The sequence below is a fragment of the Monodon monoceros genome, unplaced genomic scaffold (genome assembly GCF_005190385.1).
Source record: "Monodon monoceros isolate NGI ecotype Baffin Bay Population unplaced genomic scaffold, NGI_Narwhal_1 Super_Scaffold_14, whole genome shotgun sequence".
NCBI classification, from domain to species: domain Eukaryota; kingdom Metazoa; phylum Chordata; class Mammalia; order Artiodactyla; family Monodontidae; genus Monodon; species Monodon monoceros.
The window spans coordinates 61,820,738-61,836,890 of NW_021703770.1; the positions used below are offsets into that span (position 1 = coordinate 61,820,738).

The 16,153-nt window shown below is 41.7% G+C and overlaps 1 protein-coding gene across 3 annotated transcripts in view; it reads left to right on the forward strand.

Moving 5' to 3' along the window:
* Positions 1-16,153, forward strand: part of SLCO5A1 (solute carrier organic anion transporter family member 5A1) — a 118,519-nt gene that overhangs the window by 29,416 nt on the left and 72,950 nt on the right. For all 3 annotated transcript variants that reach the window (XM_029222829.1, XM_029222827.1, XM_029222828.1), the window contains exon 2: positions 14,870-15,002. In XM_029222829.1, coding sequence (XP_029078662.1) covers positions 14,870-15,002 — 133 coding nt within the window. The remainder of the gene's footprint in view (positions 1-14,869; positions 15,003-16,153) is intronic.

The following is a 16,153-nucleotide window of genomic DNA, read 5'->3' on the forward strand; positions in this document are numbered from 1 at the left end:
AGGAGTTGTGTCATACCTATGGCTGTTTACCTGGAAGGTGTTTCTTGGCAGTGACATCCTTCCCAGGAGGTAAATTTAATCTGCTGTTAACAGTTGGTGTGCTCTTCTGAGTCTTCACCATAATATTGAAGTAAATGTCATACAACATATTTGGAATGTATTTTTCAGATAATGTAGGTTTCTCTGCCATCCTTATGGCAGCCAATTAGGGATGAAACGAGACGGAAATCTAAATAGCGAGCTTCTTTTTATTTAGAGTGCTTCTAAAACTCCTGCTACTAACAGTTCCAAAAATATTTTGGGATTTTCAGCTCTAATATGTTTAATTTCCTTGGCAGTAGAGACCTATACAATTCTCTCTCTTTTTTTTTTGGCCACACCATATGGCTTACGGGATCCTAGTTCCCTAACCAGGGATTGAACCTGCGCCCTTGGCAGTGAAAGCATGGAGTCCTAACCACTGGATTGCCAGGGAATTCCCCTATATACTTCTTATAATTAAACTCTTGCTTTTTTGTATTTTGGAGACATGTGTCCACAAATGGAGAGAAGATAGGCTTTGGTTTCAGATAGAGCCAGGTTCTGATTTTGCCTCTCTTACTTACTAATTGCTGATCTTAACTGCTCAGGGACTCAGCTTTCTCATCTGTAAATTGAGAACAAAAATATATATTTTTCCTCCACGAAGTTGTTAGTGTTGAGTGGCACAGAAGATGTAAAGTGCCTAGTGTAGTTTCTGGAAGGTAGTTATTCTACTTCACAGTGAATTATAGTTCAACTAAAATAGTATGTGGGGTTTATAGTCTTAGAAATTAAATATTTGAGAAACTGCCAACTTTGGAAAGATGGACTTTACAAATGAATTTCTTTTTTATACAAATATTCCTTACTTTTACGTTTATACTCTACATAGATAACTGATTAAAAATAGCACATTTATAGAAAAGTGGCTTTTCCAGATATGCATTTAAACAACATCTCACCCATACCTCTGTGATTTATATCCATAGCTTAGATGATTATAACTCCCTTAGAGGTGAAAATTAAGAAAGAAAATAATGTGTGCAAACATTTAGTTGATGGTAAATGTGCAATAAATGACTGTCATTATTTATTACAAGGGTTGCCAAACCTTTTTTTTTAATTTTAAGAATTTTAAAAAAAATTTTATTTTTTAAACATTTTTTAAAGGTTACACTCCATTTACAGTTATTACAAAATATTGGCTATATCCCCCGTGTTGTAAAATACATCCTTGTAGCCTATCTTATACCCGATAGTTTGTACCTCCCACTTTCCCAGGCAAACTTTTTCTATAAAGGGCTGAATAGTAAATATTTTACTCTGAGGGCCATACGGTCTTTATAGCAACTACTCAATTCTGTTGCTTGGTTGAAAGTAGTTACGCACAATGTATAAATGAATGCATATGGCTGGGTTCCAATAAAACTTCATTTACCGGATTTGGCCGGTAGTTTGCCCATCCCTAATTATTATAATAATTTAGCCTGGGAGAAGTCATCATGAAGTATTGGGCAGATCGATCATAAAAAGAATGGAGAAGTGCTTTACAGATACTGTGTTGTCATCCATCAGGTATGCGCTCAGTGCTCACTATGTGTCAGGTGCCCCTGTAGGAGGTGCCGTAGATATAAGAACAACAAAAAAGTCCATTATCCCGTATAGGCTTCCTTCAAGTTTTAAAAAATATATTTATTATAAATTTACACAAAGATGATACATTTGTTAGCTGATTATTAGTAGCTGAAAGAGATAAAAGTACTAATTCCAGAAGGTATGTTTGAAAAATTTTTTTGCTTATTAACATTTGTGTTCAATTAGAAAAACCTGAAAAATATGGAACGTTATAAAGAAAACAAGAAACATCCCATTGTGATTTCAATACCCTCAGCGAACAACTTTCAGGACATGGTGTGTTTCCTTCTAGTCGTTTTTTAAATGACTTCCTGACTCATAACTTACTTACCATAAAGTTTACCCAGTTGAAGAATATAATCCAATGATTTTTAGTAAATTTATAGAATTGTGCAACCATCACCAGAACCCGCTTTTAGAAAAATGTCTTTTTTTCCCCTGAGGTGAAGCTGAAATAAGCTGCACATGATTAAAATATATAATTTGACAAGCTTTGATATATACATGTACCCGTGAAACCATCACCACAATCAAGACTGCAGGACTGTGCAACATTGCCAAAAGCTTCCTTGAGTTTCTCTGTAATCCCTCCCTCCTGCTTGGCCCCCTCCCGCCCCATCACCACAGACTGGTTTTTTTATTACTTTAGATTAGTTTGCATTTTCTAGAATTTTATAAGTTGAATTATACAGTATGGACTTTTTTATGTCTACCTTCTTTCACTGAGCGTAATTATTTGAGATTTATCCATGTTTTAGTGTGTATCAATAATTCATTTCTTTGTACTGCTAAATAGTATTCCATTGTATGAATATACTACAATTAGCTTATCCGCTCACCTCTTGATGGACGTTTTTGTTGTTTCTGGTTCTTCGCTCCTACAGATAGAGCTGCTCTGAATATTTGTATGTAACCCTTCGTATGGACACATGTTTTCATATCTCTTGTGAAAATACCTAGGAGTGAAATGCTTGAATCATAGGGTAGTTATATGTCTAACTCCTTAAGACACTACCAAACTGTTTTCCAAAGTGTCTGTAACATTTTATGTTTCACCTGTGCAGTGCATGAGAGTTCTAATTGCTTGACATCCTCACCAGTACTTGGTAGAATTATCTTTTTAATTTTAACCATTTGAATAGGAGTTTAGTGGTATCGTATCTCATTGTGGTTTTTTTAAAATTGAAGTGTAGTTGATTTACAATGTTGTGTTTCAGGTGTACAGCAGAGTGATTCAGATATATAAATATATATATATATTTTTTCAGATTCATTTCCCTTATAGGTTATTACAAAATATTGAGTAGAGTTCCCTGTGCTATACAGTAGGTCCTTGTTGGTTATCTATTTTATATATAGTAGTGCGTATATGTTAATCCCAAACTCCTAATTTACTTCCCCCCTTTCCCCTCATTGTGGTTTTAATTTGCACTTCCTTAATGACTAATGATACTGAACATCTTGCATGTTTTTATTTGCCATCCACAGATATTCTTTGGTAAACTGTTGAAAAATATTTTCCCCAACTGTTTTACAAGTTTTATAGTTTTATAGAAGTTTTATAGTTTTAGGTTTTACATTTAGGTCAGTGATCTATTTTCAGTTCCTTTTTTATATGGATATCTAATGGTTTCAGCACCATTTGTTGAAAAGAATATCCTGTTTCAATGGAATTATCTTTACTTCTTTGTCAAAGGCCTGTTGTCCATATATATGTGTGGGTCTGTTTCTGGACTTCCTTTTCTATTCCATTGATCTGTTTGTCTATCTTTAAGCCAATACTACGTTGTCTTGATTACAGTATCTTTTTTTAAAGTTATTAATTTATTATTATTAATTAATTAATTTTTGGCTGCATTGGATCTTTGTTGCTGCGCATGGGCTTTCTCTAGTTGTGGCGAGCGGGGGCTACGTTTCATTGCAGTGCACGGACTTCTCATTGCGGTGGCTTCTCTTGTTGCAGAGCACGGGCTCCAGGTGCTCAGGCTTCAGTAGTTGTGGCATGTGGGCTCAGTAGTTGTGCCTCGTGGGCTCTAGAGTGCAGGCTCAGTAGTTGTGGCGTGTAGGCTTAGTTTCTCTGCAGCATGTGGGATCTTCCCGGACCAGGGCTCGAACCCATGTGCCCTGCATTGGCAGGTGGATTCTTAACCACTGTGCCACCAGGGAAGTCCCAGTTATACATCTATATATAAATAAATAAATATATATATATATATATTTTTTTTTTTACACTCTTTTTCATTATAGTTATTACAAGATATTGAATATAGTTCCCTGTGCTATATAGTAGGTCCTTGTTGGTTATCTGTTTTACATATAGTAGTGTGTGTATTTTAATCCCAAACTCCTAATTTATCCCTCCCCCTCTCCCCTTTGGTAACCATAAGTTTACTTTCTATGTCTGTGAGTCTATTTCTAATAAAACTTTCTTTTTGCCCCCAAATTACAATTAAAACATTTTTGACTTAATGTTTTTTCATGCTTTCACGGTAGCTATCCTGTGGTCCTTCCTGAGGACTAGATTAAATTTATAGACAGTGGTCAGTCACAGGTGGCCAATTTGATGTTTTAAAGCCACAGCACATTACCCTCCCCCCACCATGCCCCAGGTATGAATTAAGTGCAACTGGCTGTTTCCATATGTACTTGTGTGTTTCCTTTTAGACTACAAATGACTTTGAAAGTATTTCTAAAGAAAGATGGTGAGTGTCAACCAACTACTGTTTGCTCTGGTGGAGAGCAAAATACACTCGGAATCTACTTAAAGGCATCACCCTCATCTTCTCATTTGTGACCTAAGATGCTCTCTGAATGTTTTGGCAAAGCGATAGACTCTTCCCTGACTGCTGTGGCAGCTCTTCTTTTGCCGTCAGGCCTGTGTCAAAATAACTGAATCACTTAAAAGAAAGAAAAGTTGCTGCTCAAAATAACCGAGATCAGAGGTCTCTTATCTGCCTGTGCTTGTGAGTGGAAGGCATGAGTGAGGGAATGTTTTCCTTCAACCTGGCGCTCTGGTGCTAGGAAGTACCTTGGCTAATTTTCAAGAAGCTGTGCAAGTTGGGTGTCAGTTGGTGTCACTGCTGCTGTGTTGCAGTGAAGTGTGGCTTGCTTTTCATGTCCTCTTGTTGTGTATAGTAGCTGTGCTACCAAATATATTCAAGAAGGCGACCTCCTATCACTATGTCCCAGATGGCTTTGGTGGTCATTTGAGGACCTTAGGCAGGTATGCAAAACGTTTCTCTGTGGGAGCATCCTGGGTGTGAGCCCAGGTCCTGAGACTGAGCCTGAATTTTACTTGGAACCTAAACCCCTGTCAGCATCAGTTCCTAGCAGCGTGCACAGCCACGTGGGTCACTGAGAAAGTAGGTCCTGCCCCAGAGGGGACATTGGGAAGTGGTGGATAGAGAGGGATGAGTAGTGGGTGGTGGAGAGCAACACGGATGCAGGGGCTGGTCCATTAAAGGTCAAGTTCAAATGAGGGTATGGCAAATCCAGGCCAGTTACAAAGAGGCTCTGAGGATTTGGGAAGCCCAGCAGGGGAGGGTGGTGGCCCATGGAGGGCCTGGCAGAGGTAAGGGTCAGGCCTGGAGTGGGGTGGGGTGAGGGTCAGTGCTCTGTGACTGTAAAGCCTGGGAACCATGTCTGTCAAACCCAGCACTTCATGGGAAAGGGGGATAGAGATGGCACACAGGACAGGGCAGCGCCAGGGATCCAGGGAGAGCAAGCCGTGGATGGAGTGCAGTGTTGCAAGGATGAATCCACTTGGACGGCTGCTGTTACTTCACTCAAGGGTGGAAGGCCATGCCTGCCTGGCGTCTCTGTTCGATGACATTTATTAGTGCCGATGGTCAGCAGTGTGTAGGGATTGATAAGGCATCCCTGAAAAAAGTCCTTGTTCCCGTGGAACTGACATTCCAGTGGGAGAGACGGACACTAAGCAGCTCCCCCCGCCCCCAAACGTCACGTTGTGTGGTGATGTGTGCCACAGTGAGATCTCCAGCAGGGTAAGGCGATCAGACGTGCCGAGGGTGGGGAACGGGGTGTCCTGTTAGATATGGGGTGAGCGTTGGCTACTCTAAGGGGTGATATTTGAGCAGAGATCAGGAAGAAGTAGGGGAGTGAGCCTCATGGGGATCCGGGGGAAAATATTACAAGGAGAAGAAGAGCATCTGATCGATTGGTCTGGGTTCGTCCCCTGTCCACCGATGAACCACCAAGGACAGGGCTCCATGTCTGACAGGCCGTCAGGACTGTGCGGTGAGGAGACGGATGGTCCCAGAGGAAAGCGGAATGGCTTTTCTTGAAAGAAGGGAGCCTGGAAACTGAACAGGTGGAAAGAAAAGACGTGCCCCCTTCCTGCCCCAGTTGAGGGTAGTGGTTCTTTCACTGAATTCTGCCCATAAATGAGAATGCGTGAGAAGGAGAATTGTTTACACTTCCAAGAGCTGGGGCCAGCAGGGATGAGGTGGCATGAGAGGCCTCCGGCCATGACATGGTACCCTGGACTCCGTCCCGCCTGAGTTGCAATGACTGGTGTCGGAGGGAGAGAGGGAGGGGAGGGGAGGGGAAGACAGAAACAAGTGCTCAGGAGGTCCAGGACCAGGGCCCTGGTTTCCCTTCCTAGAAGGCCTGCCCTCCACTGCACAGTGGAAGTAACTTGTTCCTCAACAGCAGAAAAATCACTTCTTAAGGATGCTGAATGGTAGGGGAAGCCAGTGAGATGCTGCTGTCCACCCTCACTGTCTCAGAGCAGAGGGGCTGGCAGCCTGCACACAGCTGGGTACCGAGGCCCCCGGATGGGCTGGGGATGGCGGCGGCGGTGGTCCCTCTTCTCTACCTCCCCCCGCCCCAGGTGTAAGATCACCTGCAGTTCCCTGAACACGTTGGGCGCTTCCAAATCGCCACACCTGTGCCACGCGAACCCCTCAGCCGCTGGTGTCCTTTCTCGTATCCTTGCAGGCTTAGGCCAGGAGCCCTCTTTTCCATGAAGCTCTCTCTGTCCTCTCTCCTCAACTGTTACAATGCATCATTCTTCCCCTGTGGTCCACAGCGCGTCGTTGGTGTTGGTTGTATTTAATCACTGAGCCTTGAATCATAGTTGGTTTTACATGTTTCTTTCTGGGGGACCACACACCCCTCTTATTCACCTTTGCAATGCCCCCTCCTTGTCCCAGGGCCTGGTATCACAGAGAGCATGGCTGAGTGAGAGACCTGTGACCCCGCGATGTGGAGCGCTGCTCAACCATTTGGGGTATGAGGCCAGGAAGGAGGTGACTGCGAAGCCCTCTGTGGTACTGGGATCTTTGCTGGTTTTGATTGGGCCCCTCAGTTTCCCCGGTCCAGTGAGGCTCATGGCTGCCTGACTGACCACTGTGAGAGGTTCTGGAGTCATTTCTTGGGATTTAGGGTGTAGGTGAGGAAAACTTACCACCCCAGATAGCTCTTTGGCATGGGATTATTTCAAGCTGAAAATAATCAAGGCCCAAAAGACTCGGGAAGAACATTTGACCTTCCCCCTAAGTGCATAAAAGTCTAGATAGAGGACCTGTTCCGGGAAGGGAGCTATCACTGTAGATAACTATGGAGGAACTAGGTGTGTGGACAGCGGGGAACCTAGCAAAGTGTGTTTGTTACAATTCCTCTCTGTGTCCCGGAGACTGCCTGGCCCAGCAAGCATTCATTTACCAATTCTTTGCTTTTCCATCTCCATGTGAAATTGCCTTACTCCCCTTTGAGGTCCCGAACCACCACCCCCAACATCCTCTTTTGTCTTTAGCTGAACTTGGTGTTTAAGGCTTTGGCCTTGGTATAATGGCTTTGGCCATTTTGGTGAGTTGAGTTTTCCTGAGTCTCTCCCATGTACACATGTTATTAAACTTCTGTGTGATTTTTCCCCTGTTAATCTGATTCATGTCAGTTGAATTCTTAGACCAGCCAGAAGAACCTAGAAGGACAGAGAAAATTGCCCGCTCTCCGACAAGGGGCAGGTTGAGTCACCCAACACAGATTCCGCAGACTTCAGAGAGCTGCTGCCTGGGTCGCAGCTGATCTCACGGAACAATCTTATTCGAGATAATTTTGTAGCCAAGTTGGGCTTTTGTGATGAGGAAGGAGGGCCTTTCAACTCTGCCAGAAATGGAGACACGGAGGCGTCCGACTGCAGGGGTGGAACCCGTGCAGGCTGACATCGCAGGGTGCATCGTGCTTCTTCTCTCAGGGAGCCACCGGGAAGGTTGATCAACCCGTAGGACCCTCCCCAGGGCAGGCGGAACTGAACGAGGTGCCCTCTGGCTCGTTTGTTTCACTCTGCGGGCCTGACTTGTCTTACTGTTAGTGCTTGTTCATCGCAGACCTTGGATTTAGAACTTGAATGTTCTCATTACTGGATAATTCGAGACAACAATCATAGGGTCCAGCTAATCAAATAAGCCGTGTGCAAAGCGAGCCTTGAGCCCAGGGCAGAATTAACCCTGAGTCGCTCAGGCTGCCATCCCTAACTGGCGGGGGGAGCCATGCAGGGCAGCGGGGACAGGACCACAGAGACAGTGGGGAGATGGGTCCGGATGTGATACGAGGCCCAGCCCAGCTTCTAACAAGCTACTGCTAAAACTGATCACAAAATAAGCAAAATGTAAGAGAAGACTAAGCTAATAAACAAAGACTGTTCAAAGAAGATCTTGTCAGAAGGATAAAGAAAAGAAAGAGAAACCGCCAAATACAAAAACACAAGTTCAAATTCAGGAGTTTAACAAGATTTAAGGTTTGAAATCAAACAAATTTTTAAAAATAAAAAAATTAGCCTAATAAAAATAAGGCTAAAAAAGTAAGTAAACTTACTTAAGGTATGAGAACTAGTAGGTAATCAATGATTTAAAAGAAAAACTTGAAAGTTAATTAAAAAATAAAACCCAGATGAAAGGTGTTTTTAAAAAGATAAAATGCAAAACAAACAAAACAAAAATGGTTCTGAAGAACCTAGGGGCAGGACAGGAATAAATACACAGATGTAGAGAATGGACTTGAGGACACGGGGAGGGGGAAGGGTAAGCTGGGACGAAGTGAGAGAGTGGCATGGACATATATACACTACCAAATGTAAAATAGATAGCTAGTGGGAAGCAGCCGCATAGCACAGGGAGATCAGCTCTGTGCTTTGTGACCACCTAGAGGGGTGGGATAGGGAGGGTGTGAGGGAGACGCAAGAGGGAGGGTATATGGGAATATATGTATATGTATAGCTGATTCACTTTGTTATAAAGCAGAAACTAACACACCCTTGTAAAGCAATTATACTCCAATAAAGATGTTAAAAAATATTATCCATTTCAACTTTTTGATTCAATAGGTTGACAATTTCAATAAAAAATTTTGAAGATTATATAAAGGTTAAGTCTACAGTAGAAACATTAAAAATGTGAAGGTAAATGGGATTAAAAATAGAAGTTAATGGGCTTTAACGTAGAAAGCATAAGTGGTCACGGAATAGGGTAAAGAGTAATTTAAGAAGGAGATTAAAAAGAAGGGTCTGAAGGTAACAAAGCTTGTGAAAAGATAAGTGAAGGAAACATGGGCTGGAAGCAGGCGAGGGGACAGTCCTTAAGTTGTAGCTGGGTCAGTCTTCCCCAAGAGTGGTCTCTGACGAGCCTGCTGTGATGTCCAAGGCCAAGGTGAAGCGCTAGTTCCCCCCATTGATGGGGGCCCTTTCCCATCAAGTGTGGCTTTTTTTTTTTTTTTTTTTTAAGAAATATTTTATTTTATTTTTTGGCTGCGTTGGGTCTTCGTTGCTGCAGTCAGGCTTTTTCTAGCTGTGGCGAGCAGGGGCTACTCTTGGTTGCGGTGCACGGGCTTCTCATTGCGGTGGCTTCTCTTGTTGCAGAGCACGGGCTCTAGAGCACAGGCTCAGTAGTTGTGGCGCATAGGCTTAGCTGCTCTGCGGCATGTGGGATCTTCCCGGACCAGGGCTCGAACCCGTGTCCCCTGCATTGGCAGGCGGATTCTTAACCACTGCTCCACCAGGGAAGTCCCCAAGTGTGGCTTCTTAACTCTACAAAAGTACGTGACTCAGCTTGGTTTGGGGCAGGAGTTATAATCCTCGGGCCATGAAGGTCTGGTTCTGTGCAACACACGCAGTAACAAAGCTCCAAATTAGTCATACAATCTTCAGAGGAATAACCTCAGTCAGACGTTTGTGACAGCTTAAAGCTGGCATCAGGAAAGGATTATTAAGTGAAGTATTGACGTATCATAGCCACATGGTGACGCACCATTTAGCCTTGACAAATGTTCTAGAAAAATATGTATCGACACAGGAAATGTCCAAGATATTATGTGAAAAACATATTATAGACAAGTACTATAATATTAAACATATTAAAAACAGTTAAACAAGTACTGTATAATTCCAGTAACTTAAAAAGTTGATACAGTATATGAATAGTACAACATATTTATTACCGTTATTATCTGGATGGTAGGAATTGTGGATGATTTTTTAAAAATAATTATTTTTTGTGCTCTTGAAAGTTGTCTCATGGATTCAGGGAATCCATGTTATATTTTGTATCATTAAAAAAACCCCTAAACGTTATTGAAGAAGAACGGATACAGGCATATGCTTAGCTTCAGAAAGATGCTCTTTGCTGCACTTCTGTGAGGAAAGAAAGGTCTAGATATTCTCTCTCCCCACTTTCATCTGCCTGGCCCATTATCAAAAATAGTGATTCTAGAAGAGGTCATTTTTTAAGGTCCTATAAACCTGTTAAGGATGCCTTCTGTTAAATAATGTATGTTTGATCTATACAAAATTAATATTTAATAATATTTATTAGAGAATGAATAGGTAATCTTTCAGCACACAAAAACACAACTTAATATTTCTTCAGTGTTCGTTATATGCTATGCACTTTATGTGCATATTCGTACTTAATGTCCATTTTTTGAGAAAAGAGAGGGTAAATAACTTGCTGTTATTTATACCTTGCACAGAAGCAGGGGAGTGGGAGTCTAACCTGAGACAGTTTGACTCCACGGTCATGTTCCCTGTACTGTACTGACATCAGTGCTTCCTGTGTGAGTATTTTTGTGTTTGAGGTCTTCGAGGAGATTTAGAAATGTGTAGTTCATGCTGTCTCCCTCAAGGAGCGTCCAAGCTACTTGGAAAGATAAAGAGGTGATGTGCAGCAGTAAAACACACCTGTTCCAGTAGGCAGCGCAGATAATACTTGATGTGACATTCAAGGAGAGACATTCTTGTGGCCTCCAGAGGTCAGAGGGGGCCTCATGAAGGAGCCGGGCTTTGAAGGATGGGGAGTGTAGCACATGAGGACCATAGAGCTATAGGTCAAGCAATAAATACCGTGTTCTGGAGAAAAGGAATAGGGAGTGACCATGCAGCCAGCACATAGAAAGCAGAGACTCTGGGGACAAATCAAGCCACAGGGGATGCTACTGGAAGACATCAACATACAACTGGGCAAGAGGAAACCAAGGCATAGTCAGGAGAGAAATAATATCTAAACTACAGGAGACAGGCTAGGGGTCAAGTGAAGACAGAGCTGGTAGATGAGAAGTGGAGTGACGGCAAGAGAAGAGAGGAAGAGTGGGACGACTTCAGATGGTTCTGTATCTAAGTCTGTTACTAATGAGCAAGTAATGGGGAAACTGTATGTCTTGGTGAGAAAGGGGGGAAGCAGGTCCAGACAAAGGAGAAGCCAGAGGCACAGGGTAGGGATTACGGGACATAGTCATTCTCTGGCCATGATACTGTTCTAAAATACAGTGTATTAAGGGGAAATTTGAGGTTTCGTGAGGCCAGTAGATTAGGAGATGATTACCATTGAAAAGATAGTTTGCTTCTCGCAGTTGCCAAGAAGGGGGGCACACAGTGACAGGATCAGTTGGAGGTAGAGAGGGAGGAACTGTGAGCGAGAGCCTTTATTGTAGTTTCCCCAGGAAGGAATGAGTGAGGCAGGGTAATCAGGTGTAGGATTGGCTCTTCTGAATAACTTCAGAGGGCCCTGGGGTGTAGGTGCTGTCTGTCCCTGGTTGTCTGGTACCGGCTCTGGGATGAATAGGGCAGGTGGATGGTGGCCTGGAGTGTGGAGCTAAACAAAAGAGGTGTTTGAGGTGTGGGCTCCATCTTGGTTGGTTTGCATTTGAAAAGTGAACTCTCACTTTGAGTTGCTCACCATCTCTAGGGGTTGGCTAAACCTTGGGAGGGGCTGTCCCTCCAGGCTTTGCAAATCCTCAGATGTCAAAGCATAAGCATAAACAAAATGAAAGACATGGTTAACACAGATGTGTAACCAACCTATAAATATTTACTGAATGCCTCCCATGCCCAAACACTAAACTGTGTGCATCAGATAGTATGAAATAATAATAACAACAAAACCAGCTTAGTCTTCTGTAGCCCTCACCACGTGCCAACAGTCCACACGCTTTACAAGAATGAACCCATTTAATGCCTGTAACAACCCTACGGGGAAGTACTTTTACCATCTCAATTTTAGAGATGAGGCAACTGAGGCTCAGAGAGGTTGAGCAACTTGCTAACATCACATAATGAGGAAGAATTGAAGCAGGGATTTGAACCCAGGAGGTTGGAGTCTGTGTTTTAACTACTACCTAATATTATATATGATATAGTTCCTGCTGTCCAGGTTGAAGAGCTACTTCAAAAGACAAAATATAAATATTCGAATATAAATATTCGAAGAGATAAGTATAAGTAAAGAGTAGGGCATATTTAATCTCAAAAGAAGATATGGGGATATATGCATATGTACAGCTGATTCACTTTGTTATAAAGTGAATGGCCACCCTATCCCACCCCTCTAGGTGGTCACAAAGCACCCTATCCCACCCCTCTAGGTGGTCACAAAGCACCGAGCTGATCTCCCTGTGCTATGCGACTGCTTCCCACTAGCCATCCGTTTTACATTTGGTAGTGTATATATGTCCATGCCACTCTCTCACTTCGTCCCAGCTTACCCTTCCCCCTCCCCGTGTCCTCAAGTCCTGATTGGGAATTTTTGACTGAAGGAGTTAGTGGTTTGCTTTAACAATTTGCTCCTCTAAAAAACTCTGAATAAGTGCCATTAGTTAATGAATTAACAAATGTTAACTCAGTGGCTAGAGTGATTTATTTACTAAATGGGACTATAGTAGTAAGTTATATATACATATATGTATGATATATATTTATAAATATATAAACATATATTTACGTATTCAGCATAGTTATTGTACTATATTATATAGTATAACCTGTAGTATAGTTATATAGATGTACATATGTAGATGTACATATATGTATTTCTGTTAAGGAGAGTGATTCCATTGGACCTAACATTGTTTGCTATATAATAAAAATGAATTTTTCTGATTCTATAGGTGAATTTTAAAAAGCTTGATCTATAGTTCATAAAGCAGTTAAGGTTTCTTGGTGCACGTTATATCATTGGTTTTCCATTCACCGGCTGATTGAGTGGTCCTGCCAGCACACATCCTGCACACGGCTTCTTGGCACTTCAAGCTGCTGCATGCAAGTGCCCCAGGCATAAAGAGTATGGCGGAAATACCTTTTCCTCTGTCTGTGTTTGTAAGACAGTCTCTTTCACGCCAGAAGAACAATTTTGGGGAGATGACTTGTGTCACATTCTGGCCTCATTACAGTTTTGGGTTGTAAGTGGCGCTGGTTTGCCTGGAGGTGTAAACATCTATTTTATCTTCACGTGCTTACGGGAATACCTGAAACTGAAAAAATACTCTCTATTCTTGAGTTCTGTTTTAGGCTGTAAACAGAGAGGTTAACAAGATATTTATCAAAATTCAAATTTTATTTTATTAAAAGCATGCGTCCAAAAGAATGCCAATTACTTGCTGCTATGCCTCGGTTCTTCATTTCCAAACACAGATGGAGAAGTTGAAGAACCTAATGTCTTGTTACAATCATATGGTTCTGTAAGATAAAGAAACACTGTGCTTTTCTCTTTTGAAATGGTGAGGAAAGTGCGAGCAGGTGTTAAGTTACTGTCTGTAGTTAGAAGTCACAGGAAGTATAAGGTTATTCAGTGTTTGTTTAGGTGCAGCTGATAAAGTCAGCCGAAGGGATTCTGACTAGTCCAAATTTGCTTTCTGGTAAATAGGTACTATTTAAAGGATATGACAAATCACTTATTTATTCTTTGCTTAAAATGCACGAAAGCAACAGAAATGAGAAGCATGTATCACCTGAGTTTATCATGCCTTTCACACAGGGGTATCTTAAAAGTGTTTATTGATTTGTCCCCAAATAACTGAGTTTCAACAGGGGGAAACATGTGTTTGGAGTGCAACTAGATTTTTCTATGACTTTCAAGGAATTTCCTATTCTACCTCAAAATTTACAAATTGGCGATATGTTATTTATTTGAAAAATAAATAACAATTAATAATTTAATTAATTAAATTAAAATTTATTTAATAAATTTCAATCACAGCAGTGAAAGCAATATAAACAAATGACAGTGCATCTGTTGTTGTCATTTTTCCTATAAGCCCATTTTGATGGCCACATTTTTTTGGACAGAATGACAACCTTTCTGATCTACTGACAGTAAACAGCCCTCTCCCTTTGGACATGTGCTTTAAAATTTTTTCAAATTCAGCTGTGCGTTAGTGCTTTCCATTTGGACTGTCTCACTCATGCCATTTAAGGAGATTTATTAACCTTTAAGTAATATTCCTCATTTAACAATAAACCAAACACATTGTGAGGTCTTCTTTGATTCTCAAGTGGTGATTTGAAAATATTAGTGCTTTGAGGGTGCTGAATCCAGCTTCATGGCAAAACTGGCCTCGAGTTCCCTCAGCCCGTTAGAATCTTCTAGCTGGGATGAGGGACATCTACTTCTTTCTCTTTTCTTATCTTGAGACTACCTGTTAGCCTCTCTTGGTTATCCAGTGACTGCCTTAATAACTAGCCCAGGTCTGTACATTCAGAAGTAACCAAAGAAGTTCTGATGTTCTAAGAGGACAACAGGGAACAGTTAAATAAAGGACATGGTTTGAAACCCAAATGTCAACATAGACAGGATCTCTAAAGTTCTCTGTTTTTGGAAGTTGTTAACTGGATTTAACTGTGACATATGCATGGTATGACTGAAATTAGACAACTACTGAAACAAATGACACAATGTTATATTTCACATTTCCCCTTCTGTCTTCTCAGCCATCATGTATGTCATGGGAGCACTTGGTCCTGCAGTGGGATATTTATTAGGTGGACTTCTTATTGGTTTTTACGTTGATCCCAGAAGTCCCATTCACCTTAATCAGGATGACCCTCGTTTCATTGGAAACTGGTAAGAATCGTTTATTAAATCTTTCATTTCACTTGGTATTGTTATAGAGTAATAGTCCCCTTGTAGTTAAAATAAGAATTTCCCCAATGGGAAGATGAAAAATAGCTAAATGTCACCTAGGAGGGGTTGGCAGGCAGGATAATAATCCCCAAAGATATCCTTGTCCTCATTCCCAGAACCTATGAATGTGTTACCTTCACATGGCAGAAGGGATTCTGCTGATGTGAATAAGTTTAGGCTCTTGGGATGGGGAGATTATCCTGGATGATCCGAGTGGGTCCAGTGTAATTACAAGGGTCCTTATAAGGGAAAGAGAGAGGCAGGAGGGTCAGAGTAAGAGAGGGAGATTTGATGATTGGAGCAGAGGTTGGAGTGATGTGCCTCAAAGATGGAGGAAGAGACCATGAGCTAAGGAATGCAGGTGGATTGCAGAAGCTTTGCCCCCCAGAGCCTCCAGAAGGAATGCAGTCCTGCCAACGCATTTTTTACTTCTGACCTCCAGAACTCTAAGATGATACATTTGTGTTGTCTTAAGCCATGCCGCCTGTGGTGATTTGTTATCACAGCAACAGGAAACTAACACAGAGGAGTTGGGAACATCAGTTTAATCCACATTCTTTAGGTTTGGGATGGCTGGTTTCTTCATAGCAGAGTGAAGGAAAAGGGGGATGCGGCTACGTCGGAACTTTCCTGTGTACTTTAATCGTAGCTTTCATTTTCTTTTCTGTGCCTTTAAAAAAATATTTTCTGCCGCTTCCTTATTATATTTGTGTTTCTGCTTTGTCCTTCTCCACTGCCCAGGACTCTAGCCCTGTGTTTCCACTGTCCCACTCTTAGTGAATCTTTTCACTCGGTAATAGTTCCTTCCCCTGGGTGTGCTGGAGATGTAGCCACTCTCTCACTTGCTAGCCTTTAATTGTCTTGCTAAATAAGTAAGTTTAGGATTTAGAATGAGAACTCCAACTTTGGATGATAGGTTACTTATCCCTATCTCCAAGGGCTGCATTTGAATTCTTCCCATTTCTCATCTTGAACATAAGGAGTTATTTCTTCATGATTGCAAACACTCGCTCAAAGTATCGGCATCTCAAATTCATTAAACATGGATTGGTAATAGGCATACATTGATAAGAAATTTTCATTTTAGAACA